The sequence below is a fragment of the Astatotilapia calliptera genome, chromosome 2 (genome assembly GCF_964374335.1).
Source record: "Astatotilapia calliptera chromosome 2, fAstCal68.1, whole genome shotgun sequence".
Taxonomy (NCBI): domain Eukaryota; kingdom Metazoa; phylum Chordata; class Actinopteri; order Cichliformes; family Cichlidae; genus Astatotilapia; species Astatotilapia calliptera.
In genome coordinates, this window is record NC_137423.1 from 28,519,372 (window position 1) to 28,536,782 (window position 17,411).

A 17,411-nucleotide genomic window follows, 5' to 3' on the forward strand; every position below is an offset into this window, starting at 1 on the left:
CACTCTTTGTTGAGGGCATCTACAAACACAAACAAAACCCATTAGCAAGAGAAAGCGGGCGATGCAGTAAATACACAAGAGATGCTTAGATGCAAATCTGTGCATTGGTGTTAGTTACTGGTCACACCGCCAAAAACATGCAGCAACAGCAGCAGCAGATTACCGAAACACTGATGGTGTTGATGGCCTGTCGAGGAGAAATGGCGACATGTTTAGTTTTTGGTTTCTTTTTACCACACTGCCAGCTCTGGTGTTATTTACTTATTTACTTGTTTTGAAAAGCTCTGCCTCAATCCTTATGTGGAATTCAGTCATAAGCGGCTGAATGAATCGGGTGTCGCTGACACCGACACTTGAATATGACTCACCTGCAAAGCATCTAGAAGCTTCCCATTGAAGTCGATGATGTCTGAAGCACCCGGGGTGCCCTTCTCACCAGGAAAACCCTGAGGCAGAAAAAATAATAATGTAGGAATATTTTATATAAATGTAGAGATGCATAGATGGCTCAGCATAATAGCAGAAGGACAGAGTTGGCCCTTAAGCATAACAAATAACATACCATGGCTCCCTGTAGTCCTTGCTCTCCTCTTTCTCCTTTGTCACCCTGTTTGCACCATGAACACCATATTATGGTAAAACTCTTTCATAGCATAATTGTTAGCATTATTATTGATCATTATTATTTCAAAAACAATTTCAGATATGCTTCTTACCTTTAATCCTGGAAGTCCATCCATGCCTCGCTCTCCTTTTACTGCATTCCCAGGCTCGCCCTGTTTAAATGCACATTAAAGGTTAGAAACATACTTAAAATCATCCATGTCAGAGACATGAGAGTGGTAGAGTAAAGCTCGGCTTTACCTTTTGCCCCGGGACACCCTGTTGTGGATAACCAGGCTGCCCATCTTCTCCCTAGCAATTCAAAAGAGCCATTAAATGCAGAGAGAGCTACATATCTGGCTATATTAAAACAGCTTTTGAGCCCTTTGATGGCAACACTTCAGTTAAGATCAATAGTTTGTTAGCAGTCTTACCGGCCTCCCAGGCAGTCCCTGTGGCCCCTGAGGTGGAAATATATAAAAAAAATAAATTATGAATTTTTCAGACAGTCAAATTATTCCGACTAAAAAGACTCCAACAGCAAAAGCCAAATTGCTTCAGCTGTAAACCAAACAAAATGCGAAACAAACTCTTAAAGCTTAGTGTGAACTCTGCTCACCTCAGCTCCATCGCGACCAGGAAAACCCTGAAAGGACAGAGGAGACATTTAATGAGGTGAATCTACTTCAGGAACATGAATCTTTTTGGCCACTAGATGTCACTTTTCAATAAGGCATTCAAGGCAGTCTGTAGACTTCAGCTCCTTCAGCACGAGCTGGACTGTTTAGAGAATAATTACAGGAAATGGATGAATGATGAGCAGAGAAAAATAACAAAGACAGATGCTTCAATACAGGCCACAACTGGTTACCTAATGCATGGATAAGCAGGAAAATTCTGAAAATTATGCTCTTTTGGCCTTTCCAACAGCCAGATGTAAACCCAACTTCGGTCTAACTTGTTGGACAGCGGTGTTCCCGTGTCAGCAGTGATGATCAATCTTATGGCGTGTCAACCTCCCCAAAAAGGGTTCAAGAGACTTGCAAAATGCCCCTTAAGTATGCATTAAGAGAGTTTTCTTTCTTTGCTTTGACGCCCATTCATACAAAAGAAGACTAAACAAGTTTTATTCTGTTTGCAGTTGGATTTGAATTTGAAGCCTTCAAACTGAAGTCTGTGTTTGATGAGTGTTAAGCCAGTGAGCACAAACTTCTATCCATCAATGAGCTAACATATTTTTTATTTAGCTAAAAAGATCTTTTTTAGCGACTGTCTGCGACAGCCAGGTGGAAGCAGCTAAACATCTGCTATGAAGTCATTCATGGCGGAGACAGCTTAGAGGGCTCTTGTGCAAGAGCCTCTCTCCATTGCTTCCTCACACACAGATACACACACTACTATCAAGTAGTTGTGTTTACTTGATCAGCCAGTGGACCCTAATAAATGCACGATATAAATTGAAGGTTGTTAGCCTTCCATTCAGTAATATGCAGAAGCTGATTAGATATTCTCCAGCTGGCCAGCGTGCAAAAAGTGTCATCGCGATCCTTCCTACTGTTTTCTGGACCCGTTTTACTTTCATCTTTTTGGCACTGCTCTTTCTTTCTCATCATATTTCCTTACCAACATCTATCCATCCATACAGTCATCAATCCACCCGAACCAACCAATTGCCAATTAACTTGACAATTATCCTGTGGGAAGCCATGCAGGCAGAACATGTAGACCCTGCTGATTGGAAGGTTAAAACCCAGTACCTTCTTACTTTAAGGTGACAGAGCTACCCGACAGCATGAGACATTTCATTCTATATAACAGATAAAAAACGATGGAGGTTTGAGTACACCAGGGCTGGCAGTCTCACTCACTTTCTCCCGCTCGGCCCTCTTAGACATCTGCCTACAACATGGAGTGGCTCTCTGCAGGCCTCTGTGCTTTGTTTTGCTGTTTTGGGGTTTTGCAACTCCTTTAATCAACTTGAAGAGCACATTTGCAATCGACTAGGTTACAGGATGGGCCCCCTTTTCTCTTCGACCCGTCTGTTTTTTGTCATTTTCTGAGCTGCGCTGGCTTTCCCTGCTGTTGGTTCAGCAGTTCTCAAGTGACCCACACCGAAACCAACATTTTTCACTTGAATCCCTTGCTGTCCTCTTGTGCCAGTTGAGGGTAACAGCGCATTCATTCCTACACTTGAATAAACAAAAATTACCTTCATAGTCTCCTTCTCTTCAATTCAATAACCACAGCTGCAAGTTTTGCTGCATCTGAACTAGACCCTGGGAAGCAAAAAGTTAATTTTAAGAAACGAAAACGGCCACAGGCGAGGAGTGTACTATTGTTTGGTGAGACCGGCAAACTGCCCATGAACTCACCACAGTGCCATATCAGTTTCAGCGTGCACAGCAACACAGTTGTGGTAGGAGGGTGGGAGAATGTGGATTTGGAAAGGGGGGGTGTTGGAGAACTTTGTGGCCGCTAACTTACACAAAACAGATGAGGCCAGGAGTAGACTTGCTATTCTGGGACTTCTTTAGGTAAGCCACAGCATGCTGGCAAATCCCAGAAAAATGAGAATAGGGGTTCATTGCCATTTGCTGTGTACACCCTTACCCCTTAAATATATGTATAGGATTCCACATTTACAGGTTGGAGCTACACAGTTTGCAATCTGTCACAGTGTTGTGGTTAAAGAGTATGATGGGAGTAACAAAGCCACTGATGACTGAGGTGTTCTAAGTGGCTGCAATGCTTGTGGTGTAACCTTAGTTTGACAGCCAGAAGGGATGGAGTAAGAGGAGATCTACAGTGGGGGTGGGAGGGCATTGTTTTGTTGAGTCACTGTGGATTTGGCTCTTGTACAGTACTGTGCAAAAGTCTTGAGTCATCCATCATTTCTTCATATTTTACAAGGAAAATGGGAAATACGTGCAGTGATTTATTGAAACGTCAGCAAACACATGGAAATACTGACTTAAATACAAGCCTGAAAGTCAATATTTGGTGTCGCCACCTTTATTCTTCACACAGCCTGAACTCTCTTAGGCAGATTTCTTGTCATTTCTTTAAGCAGTCTTCAGGAATAGTTCTTCAGGCTTCTTGGGGAACTTTTGTTCTGTTTTCTGTCAAGATGAGCCTACACTGCTTCGATACTGCTGAGGTCTGGGCTCTGAAGAGGCCAATCCATGACTGATAGTGTTCCACTGTTTGTTTTTCTATCCAGGTATGCTTTTACTGGGCGATCGTGGCTCAAGAGTTGGGAGTTCACCTTGTAATTGGAAGGTTGTCGGTTCGAGCCCCTGCTTGGACAGTCTCGGTCGTTGTGTCCTTGGGCACACACTTCACCCGTTTCCTACTGGTGGTGGTCAGAGGACCCGGTGGCGCCAGTGTTCGGCAGCCTCGCCTCTGTCAGTGCGCCCAGGGTGGCTGTGGCTACAATGTAGCTTGCCATCACCAGTGTGTTAATGGGTGGATGACTGAATGTGTAAAGCGCTTTGGGGTCCTTAGGGACTAAGTAAAGCACTATATAAATACAGGCCATTTACTGCATTTGCAGTGTGTTTGGAATCTTTGTCATGCTGACAAATGAAGCCATTGCCAGTCAGAAGCTTTTCAGGTTTTTTATTGCATGGAGGATCAAAATCTGACTCTACTTTGCATTGTTCATAATGCCGTCTGTTTTCATGAAATCCTCAACACTGCTGGCTTAATTGCAGCTCCGCTGTGTTTTACAGATGGCTGTAGACACTAACTGCTGTTCCTCTCTGCTGACCTCCTCCGTACATACTGACGATGATCTGAACCAAAAATGTCAAATTTGGACTCATCACTCTATACGACATGTTGCCATTTATTTTCAATTAAGTTCTTGTATAATTTACCTCAGCCGTTTTAACTGTTTTTCTTTCTTAAGAATGGCTTACTGACAGCCACCATTCGACTGAGACCATTTCTGATGAGTCTTCAGTGAATGGCTAGATGCGTCTCTCAGGTCCTGTGCCAGGTTTGCCTCAGATTTTTTAAGAACACACCGCACACCATGCTGGGATATGCCAAGTTTTTAGCTAAGAGCTCTTTAGAAATCACCTTGCTAGTTCAATTTTAGAAATTTGAACAAATGGTGTTTTTTTTTTATCGGTCAGGTAAAAGGCCTGCTCTGAAAATAACTGAAAAAGCAGTCAATGTCCACAGAAGAACTTTGAAAGACCTACAGACAGCCTGGAGAACTGTTGCTCGAGACAAGTCTGGCTCCTTAGAAGCCAAATGTAAAGAAACGATGGCTAGCTCAAGAAGAGGGGTAGAGATAAAAAGATGCTCTTACTGGCTCTCCGGGAAGACCACGAGGTCCATCTTTTCCAGTGTTCCCAGGGGGGCCACGGGGACCTGGAGGACCTGGGGGACCGGGAGGACCAGCAGGTCCAGCCTGACCCTGATCACCCTGATAAAAAACAAGAAGAGGAAAAAATGCAAAAATAAACTACCAACTACAAACTTGTAATAAATACATTATTAAGTACACACGATAACGTAATATATTAAAATAAAACTCCTTAAACGCCCCCATTAACTGATTTGTTTTTGGCAACAGAAGCAAACACTGACATGCCAGCGACCTGTTAAGGTTATACGGCAAACATCAAAGAACTACCCCTCAGCTTCTGCAGCTGTCTTTGTGGGCAGTCAAGGTGTATAATCCTTAATCTGTTTATTTATTTGCCCAACATTTATTTACAGTTGCCTTTCTCTCCACCTGATAAACATGACTGCAAAATTCCCTCGTATTTTAGACCCCGTCGAGTTTCCTGAGAAAAATATTTGGTTCTTTATCTGCTAAATGCTCCACATATGTTTAACAGCTAGTTGAGAACACTGTTTGCTGTTTGGTGCTTGAGAGGAAACGCGGGGGCCTACAGTTTCTTTCTCTTTTTGACGCAACGACTGCCAGGAAAGAGCAGTGAGAGAGCAGAGAGTGAAAGTAAGAAAACAGGGAGATAAAAGTTCTGTAGAGCTGAGGGAAACTGCAGAGTTGGGTGATAATTATCTGTGTGTCACTGTAAGCCACGGATCTCACAAACACATTATTATTAAGAAAAGCTTTAAATATGCTTTGTGCTATGAGCAGAAATCCCTCAAACTTAACTTGCAATTACTGGCATGCAGCTGGTTAGTTAGTGTGGTTTTGTACCAGGGCACTGGTAATAAAGGACAACAGCAGGAGGAACTGGCCAATAAGAACAGTTTTTATCTGGTGAGTTAGACTGACATTTCAAACAAATCCATGCTGGCAAAACAACTTCATTTGTAAGTGAAAAATACATCTGATCACTGGATTTATACTGCGTGCCATCTTTTTTTACTGAAAATTACCACCATCCCACTGCCTATTTAGGCTAAATTAGGCACCAGTTTTGTCTCCACTTTGATGCTATTCTCCCATCCCTACAGACATGTGGTGCATTATGGTTTGCTTTGTCAAAAACACTTTCATGAAAATGATATAACCAGTGCCTTAAAGCAGACTAGAACCTCATTCCTATGCACTGATAATTATTATGTCCCTGTTAGGCTCGAGCTTGAACCAAAGTGATGAAGTGATGTCGACACTGAGGAGTAAGATTAACGAGAACCGCACATTTCTACAGTGTGGGTGGCTCATCTTCCAAAGATGTTTTCCTATGTTTCAAAACGCTTTGGAGCTCTGAATATAAACACTTTTAATTATTCATTCATGGCAATACATTTTTAGTTGACCAAAAGACAAGAAACACGAGATCAATTTCATGCAACATGACTGAAGAATGTGGAAAAAGTGGGAAAGAAGGGAAGACGCTAGTCAGAACACAAAAAGGAAAAGCGGGTTAAAGTGTTAAGGAAACAAAAGAAAAAGCACACATGCCTTTTAGTTGTGGTCTACCTTCAGAAAGAGTCTCTGAAAGCTGTTGGTCGGCTCTCGAGAGAGAAAGCCGTGGTCAGTTCTGGGGAAAACCATCTACGATGCAAAGAGGTGCACCAGTGATGAAAAGAAAAGAAAGGGGAGAAAACAAGGAGAGGGGATACAGAAAAAGAGAGAAGAGGACATGGAGTGGATTAAAGTGAGTGCGAGAAGAGCGTCAGTTACATAAGTTGGAAATCAGAGGTCCGCTGTTAACCGTGAGTCCAGAGTTCATGAAAACAAATGCTGCAGGAAAAACAGATAAGAGTTCAACAGCCTCTTAAGCTCTAAGCACAAAGAAAGGAGGGAAAAACTGCAAGAGAGGTGTTTTGCTCCTCTGTCTGCAGGGATAGCGGTAGCTCGGCAGTCCGACAGCAGTTCTCTAAGAGGCACAAACCTTAACAGTGAGAATCTGATTACTGTGCAGGCTTGCATGTGTGCCGTACATAGGAGGACCCTGAAGAGAAGAGGAAAAGGTGAACAAGATAGCGCAGCATTACAGTCATGTTTGCAGCTGTTTCAAATCGAATTATATATGCAGTTAAAAACCCATCAGGTGCAAATAAAATGCATCATCGGCAAATCGTGAGACAGACATCCGTAAAATCTGCAAGTAAGGCCCAATAGCTGTCTTTTGACCCTTGAAAAATCATTTTGGAGTAGTGTGTGTGTGTGTGTGTGTCTGTGCGTGCACAACATTTAGTGCCTTCCGATCATTCCCACTGTGACCAAACAAAACAGTGGTGGTTTGGCTCTTTCCAGTCAACACAGTAAATGTGTTGATTGTCTGTCAGGCTGAAAGGAGCAGAGTTTTCCTGCTGCCGCAGAGCCTGGAGCACTGTGTCGCTTCTTTGGTTCAGCTCCCTCAAAAACACAAGGGAGGGAGGGAAGGATGGGGAGAAGATCTAAGGGGGGGGGGGGGGGGGAGTGACAGAAGAAGAAGAGCTGCTAGAGAAGGTTCTGCTAACAGGCTCTAGTGAGGGCTGGATGGCTGAGGTTTTTGCACCACCGCAGACTCCACCTCCTCCTCTCTGGGCCTGTGCACCCCTCTCTGCCCACTGTCACAGTTGCTTATTCACACTGTTCCCACCATGAAGACCACTTATGCATATGCTCCTTAAACACTGCATAAGAGAATAGACTGTTTCATGGTGGGTTTCCCCTTTACATTGTTCTCATCAGACTTAAGGCTGATACTAAGACAAATGGCCATTCATCCCTGGAGGCCCGTCTCACTATGGCCTGTTTGCAGATGCTCTCAGGGAGGCAAACTCAGGATTTGGCAGGGGATCAAACTCACATCAGAGCTTGTCTTTCAATACAGCCCCCAGATGAACCTAAACATGCAGTGACAATGTCCTCCGTATGGATTTGACTGTATGGAGGCTTGGGAAAAATAGCTACCAGCTTTACTCCACTCAACAAAAAGTTGCTTTGGAGAAAGACGCAACACTATACATGACCTTTTTCTCACATCATTTTGGTGGTTCTTTAACATTTTGTTTTAATAACCCTGTTATCCTGTTTTGGTACCCTGGTCTAAGACCAGAATCAGCCTGGAAGAGGCACTAAAAGTGATGGACTGACAGGAAGCGGCACATTGACGGAGATTTGCGGTTGCTTTCTGTTTTCACACATACGCTTATCTGCCCGTAAAGGTCAAAGCTGAACCTTTGAATACAGTTTTGAAATCCCAGTAAGGTGATAAATGAGCATATTTAATGACCTGAAGACAATCCGACTGTTAAAAATAGTACTGAGCAAGCAAGAGATTTTTGTTTTCTAACCCATCTACAGCCGTATCTGTGACAACCTATATGAGGGAGCCAAACCTCATCCACATCTACAGTAGCTTTAGGAGCTGTTGGGTTTGATTTGAACCAAGCTTGAGGTTTTTGGGGCTGCAGATTTATCCAGGGACATCAAAGCTGCAGAGGCCTGGGCCAAGTGCAATATTTATCATTTGGAATAACTATGTAATGCGAAATGCCAAAGGAGATTTAATTCTTGCACAAACTATCTGAAAGGATAGGTGGGGAAATCAAATGGCTTACGCCTTGATAGAAATCAGGAATTTCTGTAATTTTTTGAACCGCATCATAAATACTGTTCCGTTGAGTAGCCACATCATATTTACTCTCCATTTAGCTTTTGGTATAAAACAGTAGCCAGTTTAACTCCAATAATCGTAGACTCTTCTGTGATTCCATTACTGGGGTTCAAGTCATAGGAGATGTACTTCCACATTTCTAATCTACAATCCATGCACTACCAGACCTAGGATAAGCAGTTGAAAATGGATGGATGGACAGATCGAAGGATATTGGTGGTAATAAACACAAGAAACGAATGGCTATGAGAAGATTTTAGAGCCATTAGAAACATGCTTGTAACACATTTTCATGTTCATCCCCACTTTAAAATTCATGTGAAGAAGCGGCTTTATGTGGCATTCTGATCTAAGCGCTCTAAAAAAAACCATTCATGGGTATGTGACCTCTTTAAAGATTTGAAACTGTTTACCATGTAAAGAACAGAGGTTTTATTTTCAAACCACACTAAATGAAATGGGAGCTCTCATGGAGGGAGGAATGATATCAGATGAAAAGGCAGCACTGACAACATAGACCAGATGCAGGGTGAGGTTTCTCTGTAATGTTAAAAAAAAGTAGCTTAGCTTGGGTAAGAGACGGGAGCTCTGGCACGCCGCCCCGACCACTGAGGTAACATGGTGAAGGTTTAATGTTTGCTAATAACGTCATTTCTCATGTCTGGCTTTGGCTTTGGAGATGGGCGACTCCAACCTCGTGTGCTGTCAGTGCAGTTGTGCTTTTGGATTATTAAAATGCTTTGTGTATGCGTTTTATAGACAGACCGAGACTTTTATCCTTATTTATCCAGATTTTTCCCGCATTGTGATAACAAATAAACCATTTAGTGGTTTTCAGATGACATAAACACTTCAGTCTCCCTGACATTTGATTTTCAGTTTGTGATAGCAGACTAGAAACCAGCTGAGGAAGCTCTACAGTTATAATGAAGCTAAAATACATTAAGCTAATTTCAAGCATAGCTTTTAAAACTGGTGGTTCTGTCTCACAAAAATCATATAAAAGGAGTGTTACCACTCATCTCAGACAGCAGCCAATTAGCATACAGACAGCTCTGCATTGGGAAAACTGTAACTCTGGCTCTACTTAACAGAATTTCTATTTACTGACTTAACACATTAAAGCGTTGCTTCACATGCAATAGCCAAATTTCTAAAATGTCAAGCGTCTGTTTTTCTTTTTAACTTCAATAGGACTGTGTAAAAGCCTCAAGTTACCCGTCATTTCTGTAGGAATCACCTCATTGTGGCAAAAATGATATTTTATGTCTGTCAAACTGTGTTACCTTTGGCAGTTTTCATCGATTCAACTAAAGAAATGTGAACAAATGATGTGTTTTGCGACAGGCGGCTAATAACAAATTGCCTAAGGACACAATCTAAAACTGGTTCTCGGTCCAGTGTTAAGTGGCTTGACAAACAAACAACATCTGGACTGAAAAATGAGTGAAAAGGCAGCCAATGTCCAAACAAAAACTTTGAAAGATCTTTATAAAGCCTTGACAGCTATTGCTCAAGACCACTTTAACAATGAGAAGACAGTCTGGCTCCTTGGAAGCGAAATATGATAAAAATGAGGGTTGGCTCCGGACTTTTGCACAGTACTGTATGCCCTTTGTTTCAGTCGAAAGGAAAGTGCGGCTTATGACCTTTAAAAAGGGTGAATGTTTAAGAAGAACACTAACAGACAAAAATTCAAAATAAAAGGAGAACAAAAACTGGAAGTAAGGTTTAAATGGAAGGTCATTTTTAAATTACACAGAGAAAAAAAACATATAAAGGACAGCATCTTTTCTCCAGAGTCAGCTGCAGTGAGGACATAATTTCCAAAATGTGCATATAACAGCCAAAAACAACATATTTAACCTTCTCTGATGAATACAGAAAACACAGACTTACCCTTGGCCCAATGTCTCCTTGGTCACCCTGGAGGAAAAACAGGAAAATAACAATTGTCAGCAGTTATTAGCCCTGTATATGTGCAGCAGACCAGTTATCCAAAAGAGCTCAGCTACTGTGGAGCAGCGATGACAGACAGGCTTAAAATGGAAGATTTGGTTTTGGGAAGGAAGTGGTTCAAAGGTCATCTGTCTCCTAAACAGCTCAGCGTTTTGACATTTATTGTATAAATCATTTGGTAGGCCATAAATCATCTGACAGCACAGTATCAATGAAGTCGAAATGCGGAGTGCACATGCTGAACACAGCTGATTTCTGATCAACTTTTTGGAGTTCATGTTCTCATCACAGGGCTACTAGCATGATTACATGAAGTGAGCCAATTTTCCGAACCTCAGCTTCATCTGTCAGATGCAATCGCCTCATTAATCAGGCTGATTCCCGCTCTGACAGATGCACTTTAATGCAGTCGCGTTGCCCTCCTGATTCTGCTGAAACGCAGTCTCGAACATATACACACAACCAACCAGCAGCGTGGAGAGAAACGACCACACGACGAGGCTGCTCTTGCCAGCACTTACAGCTCTTACGGTTGCTAAGATCTTAGGCTGGGCAGAGGTTCACAGAGCGGGAAAACATCTGGCTATCATCGAGCTTTGCGGAAGGCCTGTAAACCTGCTTAGTACCTTGACGTGAGAATGTGCAGAGACACATGAGCTCCCGCATAGCTAAATGTAATCTACGGCTCTTTTGATGGACACGCAGCGAAAACTCGAACGTGGGAGGGCGACGGCAAGGTTGTCCGAGCACCTTCTGCCCATAAATAAATGTTCGAAATACACTCGTACAGTGCATTGACTTGTCTAGAAAGGCTTTTGAAATCCATATTGAAGCATACCTTTTCTCCCTTGGGTCCGGATGGTCCCTGTGGGAGGAGGGGGGAGAAAATCAGAGACACTTGGTCAAGATAAATCAGTTATCACACATCACACGCATCTTCAATAGCCCTTCAGAAGGGAGCTTTCAATCAAACGGTAAGACAAGGCAGTTATTCTGCTTAATGGATTCATGGCATTGAGACCGCTCAATCCAAACATCACTTTTGTCTGAGTGTATTTCACAGTAAGAATACCAAATGACTCAAGCTTGTCCCAAGAATCCCTTTTAAGAGTGCTCTTTGAGAGATAAAAGTTTTCTCAGAGATAAAACCTTTGTTCCTCCATCAGTGACTCTTCGGAGCTCTTGAGATGTTTTAGATGAGGAATGCTGAAATGCTAACTAAAAACACGGGGTATCAAACATCCCTGTGCGATCCTACACTGGTGCACGGTCCCCACTTTGTGACAGCTTCAAATCCTCATGAGCTCTATGTATGAGGCAGGGCCTTTGTCCATTTCTGTGGTGAGCCATGTCTCAGTATGCTGCTGCTGCTGCTGCTGGTGGTGGTAAGGAGCATAAGGATGCCAAATGTGAAAGCACAAGCAGCAAACTCACTGCGGGCCCTCTGCGACTGTGACAGGCAGAAGAATAAGAGGTGGAAAGCATCCACTGTCCATCTGTGACAACAATGGACAGATCATACCTCTTAAAGCCAAGTCACCACTTAGGTTAGACCCTTCGCACTCAACTTGTCCCCTCTGTCTGCGTTTCTCAGTCCCCTGGTTCCAAATCTGCCTTGAACCTTTTGAAGGCTTTCGTTCTATTTTGTACCTTCTTCCATAACTTCTTGTGTCTGGCGACAGTTTTATCTTAGAGCTATAAACGCGTTCAAGAGTACAACAGCGAAGACGACAAGCAGTGTGTCAATGTGACTATCTACGCGATGACAGACAGAGCTTATCTCCCGTGCTGCTCGCTCTTCCGAGCGGTAGAAAGCCTTTAACTCAGAGTCAAGCCGCAAATTGTTCAAACAAGACTAACTTTACAGTCAACTTCTTCATTCAAAATGATCTAAAACACAACAAAAAAATATGTTGAATTTCAATAAACTGATTTCCCATCTGGTTTAATTTCATTTATTGTGTATTTTATGTGCAGGAATGGCATTTTAAAAGGGGAAATGATAAAAAAAAAATCTTTAGTTTTCCAATTGATTCAAAAAGAAAAAAAACCCAAATGCCAGCTCATAAAAACCTCATTATTAATTTTGGAAACAGAAGTCCCTCAAAGATAAAAAATGTGCTACATGTTTCCCCCCTTTATTATGTTGTTTTCATGCCCCCCACCCTTTGGGTTTGCATGCAACTCTGGTCATGAGTCACGCCTTCTGAGGGTTTTATGCCAGACCCTTGTTGATGGGGAGAAACCTATTAAAGGATACACCCAGCCTCAGGACTCCTTTCACAGGAACAGGAACAGCTTAATGGTGTTTGGAGAGCAACAGCTCTCATTATGCTGCGAGGGGGTTTACATTTCAGCTGATGACTTATGCCTCTTGTGGGTGAGCGCTGCGATGTGCTGAAGGAGGGGCGGAGGGGGCACAATAATGACTTTTTAAAGAGTCTCCGTCTGAAGGTTATAAACTAATCTCTTTCTTACTTTCCCAAATGGTGTGTAACCCATTCGCTCTGCTTCACCTGTTTCCATGCTGCACCTGGGCGTGCCTCTGAGTGCACCAGCATTTCAGGCGCGAGTTGATGGATGGGAGTGCAAAGGGGATTTCAACACTCAGCTCAGCTGAGCCCAGACTACCCCTGTGGCTGTGAGCCATTGGGATGACTTAAGAGGTGGAACAGGAAGTAAGATGGCTACCGGGTTTTTCACGCACTTGCAGTGACTCCTCAGGGCGAGTAAAAATGATTGATGAGGTATAACAAACTCTCACCAGTCTTACAGGACAAATGCAGAGTCCAGCTGGATTTATAATAGGAAAAATCTTTAAATAGGAACTGAATAAATAAAATAAAATAAGAAAGTAAGAATAAGAGGCGTGTGACGATGTACCTGGCTGCCCTTCAGACCTGGTGGACCCTGAGAGGAAAGAAAACAGAGTTAAAAATCAAACTTGTTTCTTTCATTTTGGGCATACTTGACAAATGTGGCTGAGAATACTCACTGGTTTGCCATCTAAGCCAAGTGGACCCTGTTGGGAAAGAAACAAAGAGAAATTATGACCAACACAAAGTCCCGAGAGCCCTGTCGCCACTGAACCACTTTAGGGGCTTCATTTATCAAAATGACTCAAACAGGAATAAGCAGTCGTTTATAAAAAAAAACCTTACTCTGACAGGGAAATGTAGTGTAGACTTTAGTGATTTTCCTGTCAGTTATGTAAGAGCTATTGCAATTTTGGACACACATGCCTCCACGCCTGCTGTGAACTTTATGCTTTATGATAGGAATTATCAATAAATTGCCAGACCAAAGGTGTTTTGAATTAAAAGCAGGATGCAGTGTTCTGTAATTCATATATCAAATTAGAGACACGTAACCACGGCTGCTTTTGTGTTGAGACGTTTTTAAAAAAGCCAAACACGCTTTTAGGAGGATGAAATTTTTTGGTGCACAATGATCTCATTTCAGAAGGAGTTTGCTTTTCTTTTTCGGTACATGCACTCAAAAAAAAAAAAAATTAAAAAAAAAAAATTCTTTGCTGTCTTTAATACGAGGCTATAATTTGGAGTAAACTGAAATATATAAAATCAAAAGTTTATTTATTTAAATAATGAATCATTATGGAAAATAATTTTGGTATCAGCCAATCAATAAAAAGTCATTTTTCTAGAATTCATTAAATTGTGAAAGTTTGACATTAATAGTTGCACAACAAAATTACACAGAAAATATCTATCTATATATATCTCTCTGCTAAAGCCTCCTTTGTGCAGGCATTATATAGGTATCTTTTAACAATGAGGGAAAGATGTTATAAAATATAAAATCATGTAGAAAGTATGAGAACTTTTTTATAAATGAAGCCCAAGTAGTAGCGACATGACAGCTTATCTTGTGTTGGGAACATTATATGAATACACACTGGCCCACTGCTTGTTGAGAGTCACATTAAAGCAAAGGCACCTCTCTCGGTAAAGAATTGAAGCCAGAAGAAGGTAAGCTCACACTGTCGTTTTTAAGTGTCGTTTTTGTGCCGATAAAGTTGTGATTAGTAGGCTCTAGAGATTTCACCTTCCCTCAGAGCAATTCCAGCAATTTCCCCTTGTTTGCAGTGTTTATGCTAATTAAACTAAGCCAGGCACTTTTGTCTGGAGCTTATGTTTAACCTGCAGACATGAGAATGGTATCAATCTTTTCATTAGACTCTCAACAAGAAAGAAAATAGGCTTATTTAAAAAAAAGAAGAAGAAGAAAAAAGTGCTCCTTTAATTACTGGTTTAATAAGGCATAATGAGCCAATAATTATACTTGCAGGTCACCCGACCGAGTCTGCTGTGAATAAAGCATTGCTTCAAAACACTGAAGTCACTATTTGTTTTCAGTCCACGGACAAGACAACCTTTCCTCGGCAAGATACCCTAAACCAGCTGTTACTTATTAGTATTTCAGAATGTTTTAGTCTTGTCTCCATATCGCTTATGAAAAAATGTAAATTGTGTTAGTGTTGGAAAAAGCAATTAAGTGGATTTGTAGAGGCAAACATTTCAAGAGAGGACAGCAAAAATAACCGAAACTTCAGAGTGAAAAAGTAGGAAAAAGAAGGTTTTTCATTATTGTATTTAAGTAAATGTGTAGGTCTATGTATATCCTGCCCAGTGTGTGTGTGTGTGTGTGTGTGTAACAAGTAACATTCAGATAAAGGCTCCCAGGCTATGTGCTGTATAATTATATTACTTGAGTGGACTTGTTCCAGTTGCATCAATTTGACACACACCCCCACATCTCCTGTGTGTGTGTGTCTTTGTGGTGCTTAGATTATACAACAGGCAGTTAAGAAAGTCTATTCATCCACTCTCCAGCACTGAAGCAGCAGTTGGAGATGTCCACTTTGTTTACCTCGATAAAAACAACTAACAAGCAGTCACTGAACTTCCTCTATGCTCAGTTCAAAGGCGCTCAAATCTTTGGATTACTTAAACATGAAGGAAGAGCCGGCTCTTGGATCAAACTTTCCTGACAAACACTTATATGTGATGTATGTGGTAAGGGCTAACGTTGACTTCCTGCCGCCTTCCTTCTTAACAACCCTACTCTATGTTAAGCTAACTGTTTTTACAGGGTCCCTTAAGTACTGGCTTGCTGTTCACAGTCCTGGTGGCTTTCCAGGGTGGAAACCATCATTAACAATAATCACTTCTGGCCTTGGATGGCGCACACAAGTCTTGGCTTTTTTCATGATCTCCTGATTTACCAGCCCCACGGATGCAACCCTACCACAGTCTCATCTTGGCCTGCTTTGCTGGATGGGCAGTAGGTACAGAGAGGGAGCGATACGTGAAGCTGCTCTCGTTACCCGCTCATCTGATCATTTACTGCTTTGCTTTTGCCTCATAATTTGTCAGCGTGGCTACAGACTGCTGTCAAACTTGAAAGCAGCCTGTAAAAGAGATTTATAAAAAAGCATAAAAAGTGCTTCTTTACAGAATGTCTTTTTGATTAAGGAACCCTTGTGAAGTCAGCAGTAGGTAGCCGAGACCAGGGTGGAACAAATGACTGGGACCAATTGGACGGCAATAATTTCACAGCACAGGACAGGCTGGATGTCCATCGCTCTATTAAAAACAACATCCTGAGTTTCCCATGAGAATTTCAAATGTCCCTCTGAGTTTTCCGAGGCTACATCCCTACATGCACACTAAGCTCTACCATGTATACATACATCTATGCAGGGACATCTCTGCATCTGGGAGCGTTTATGGGGGTCTGGCTCCTTCAAGACTCGTCAGGATGAGCAGGAGAGGTGAACAATGCGAGGTCAGCGGCTGCTGCACAATCTAAAAGGGACTGATTTATGGCCGCTAACAAGCGACAAAGAGCCTTATGAATTGTGGGTACAACTGCTGCTTGGGTCTTTTTCTTTGCGACGAGATGTGTATGAAAGGTTTATTTTCAGTAATAAAACCCTGTAGCTAATGTCTGACATCGGACTGCTTGCATTAATAAGTAGTAGCATAGAATTTCTACTAACTTGAGGAATTGCTAGAGCTGCCTGAAGCAATATTTCATGCAACGAGCAGTGGAGAGAGCTCTGGTATGTCTGGTAATAAAATACTTTAAAATATACAAGCTTCATTAAATCAGCAATAGAAATAAGAGTCGGTGTTCACTGAAAACCAATGACAAAATGGGTTTAAATAACTATGAAACAAACAAAATCAAAGGGAGTTAGGTACCTTATCTATTGTCTTTTTAAAAAAAAATATAATAGCTTAACTTTAAAACACTCTGCAAGGCATGAAACGTGTGCTGGAATTCAAATAAAACTAGGCTGAACTAAAAAAACATGAGCGATGTGGTGGGTTTCAGAGTGTTGGGGTGAGGGGCTGCTGCTAAATTTCTGCATCTCAAACCACAAACGGATCAGGCTGGAGAAGAAAGGGAGGGAAGGATGGAGGGTAAAAGAACACAAAAGGCAAAAAAAAAAAAAAAAAATAGGAGATTAATGTTTAGAAAAAGTGGGAAAAAGAGCTGGAGATTACCGCCAAAACCTCAAGTAAATGTGGGAGAAAACAAAATAAAGAACCACACTCGCATAAAAAGAACTTGTATTTCTAGTCTGCAGCGCCACATTATCCTGCAGCATCCCTCAGCAGGTAAAACAACAAAAAAACAGCTTTGACTCACATTCCCATCAATTAGAAGGCTGTTAAACAGATCTCTGGGAAATAACATGGCCTGTAGGAGGGCACATGTCTGTGTTTGCTTATGTGTGAATGCGCGCGTTGATTCAGGCGTGTGTCTGTTTGCATGCGCTCG

At 41.9% G+C, this 17,411-nt stretch overlaps 1 protein-coding gene across 1 annotated transcript in view; it reads right to left on the reverse strand.

Annotated features, from left to right (window-relative positions):
• The window catches only part of col23a1b (collagen type XXIII alpha 1 chain b), a 124,192-nt gene that overhangs the window by 6,026 nt on the left and 100,755 nt on the right, over nucleotides 1-17,411 (reverse strand). Inside the window, exons 6-18 of the mRNA XM_080288249.1 lie at nucleotides 13,597-13,623; nucleotides 13,485-13,511; nucleotides 11,440-11,466; nucleotides 10,542-10,568; nucleotides 6,515-6,589; nucleotides 4,922-5,038; nucleotides 1,223-1,249; nucleotides 1,038-1,064; nucleotides 865-915; nucleotides 717-776; nucleotides 563-607; nucleotides 369-446; nucleotides 164-187 (exon numbers count right to left, since the gene is read on the reverse strand). Coding sequence (XP_080144375.1) covers nucleotides 164-187; nucleotides 369-446; nucleotides 563-607; nucleotides 717-776; nucleotides 865-915; nucleotides 1,038-1,064; nucleotides 1,223-1,249; nucleotides 4,922-5,038; nucleotides 6,515-6,589; nucleotides 10,542-10,568; nucleotides 11,440-11,466; nucleotides 13,485-13,511; nucleotides 13,597-13,623 — 612 coding nt within the window. The remainder of the gene's footprint in view (nucleotides 1-163; nucleotides 188-368; nucleotides 447-562; nucleotides 608-716; nucleotides 777-864; nucleotides 916-1,037; nucleotides 1,065-1,222; nucleotides 1,250-4,921; nucleotides 5,039-6,514; nucleotides 6,590-10,541; nucleotides 10,569-11,439; nucleotides 11,467-13,484; nucleotides 13,512-13,596; nucleotides 13,624-17,411) is intronic.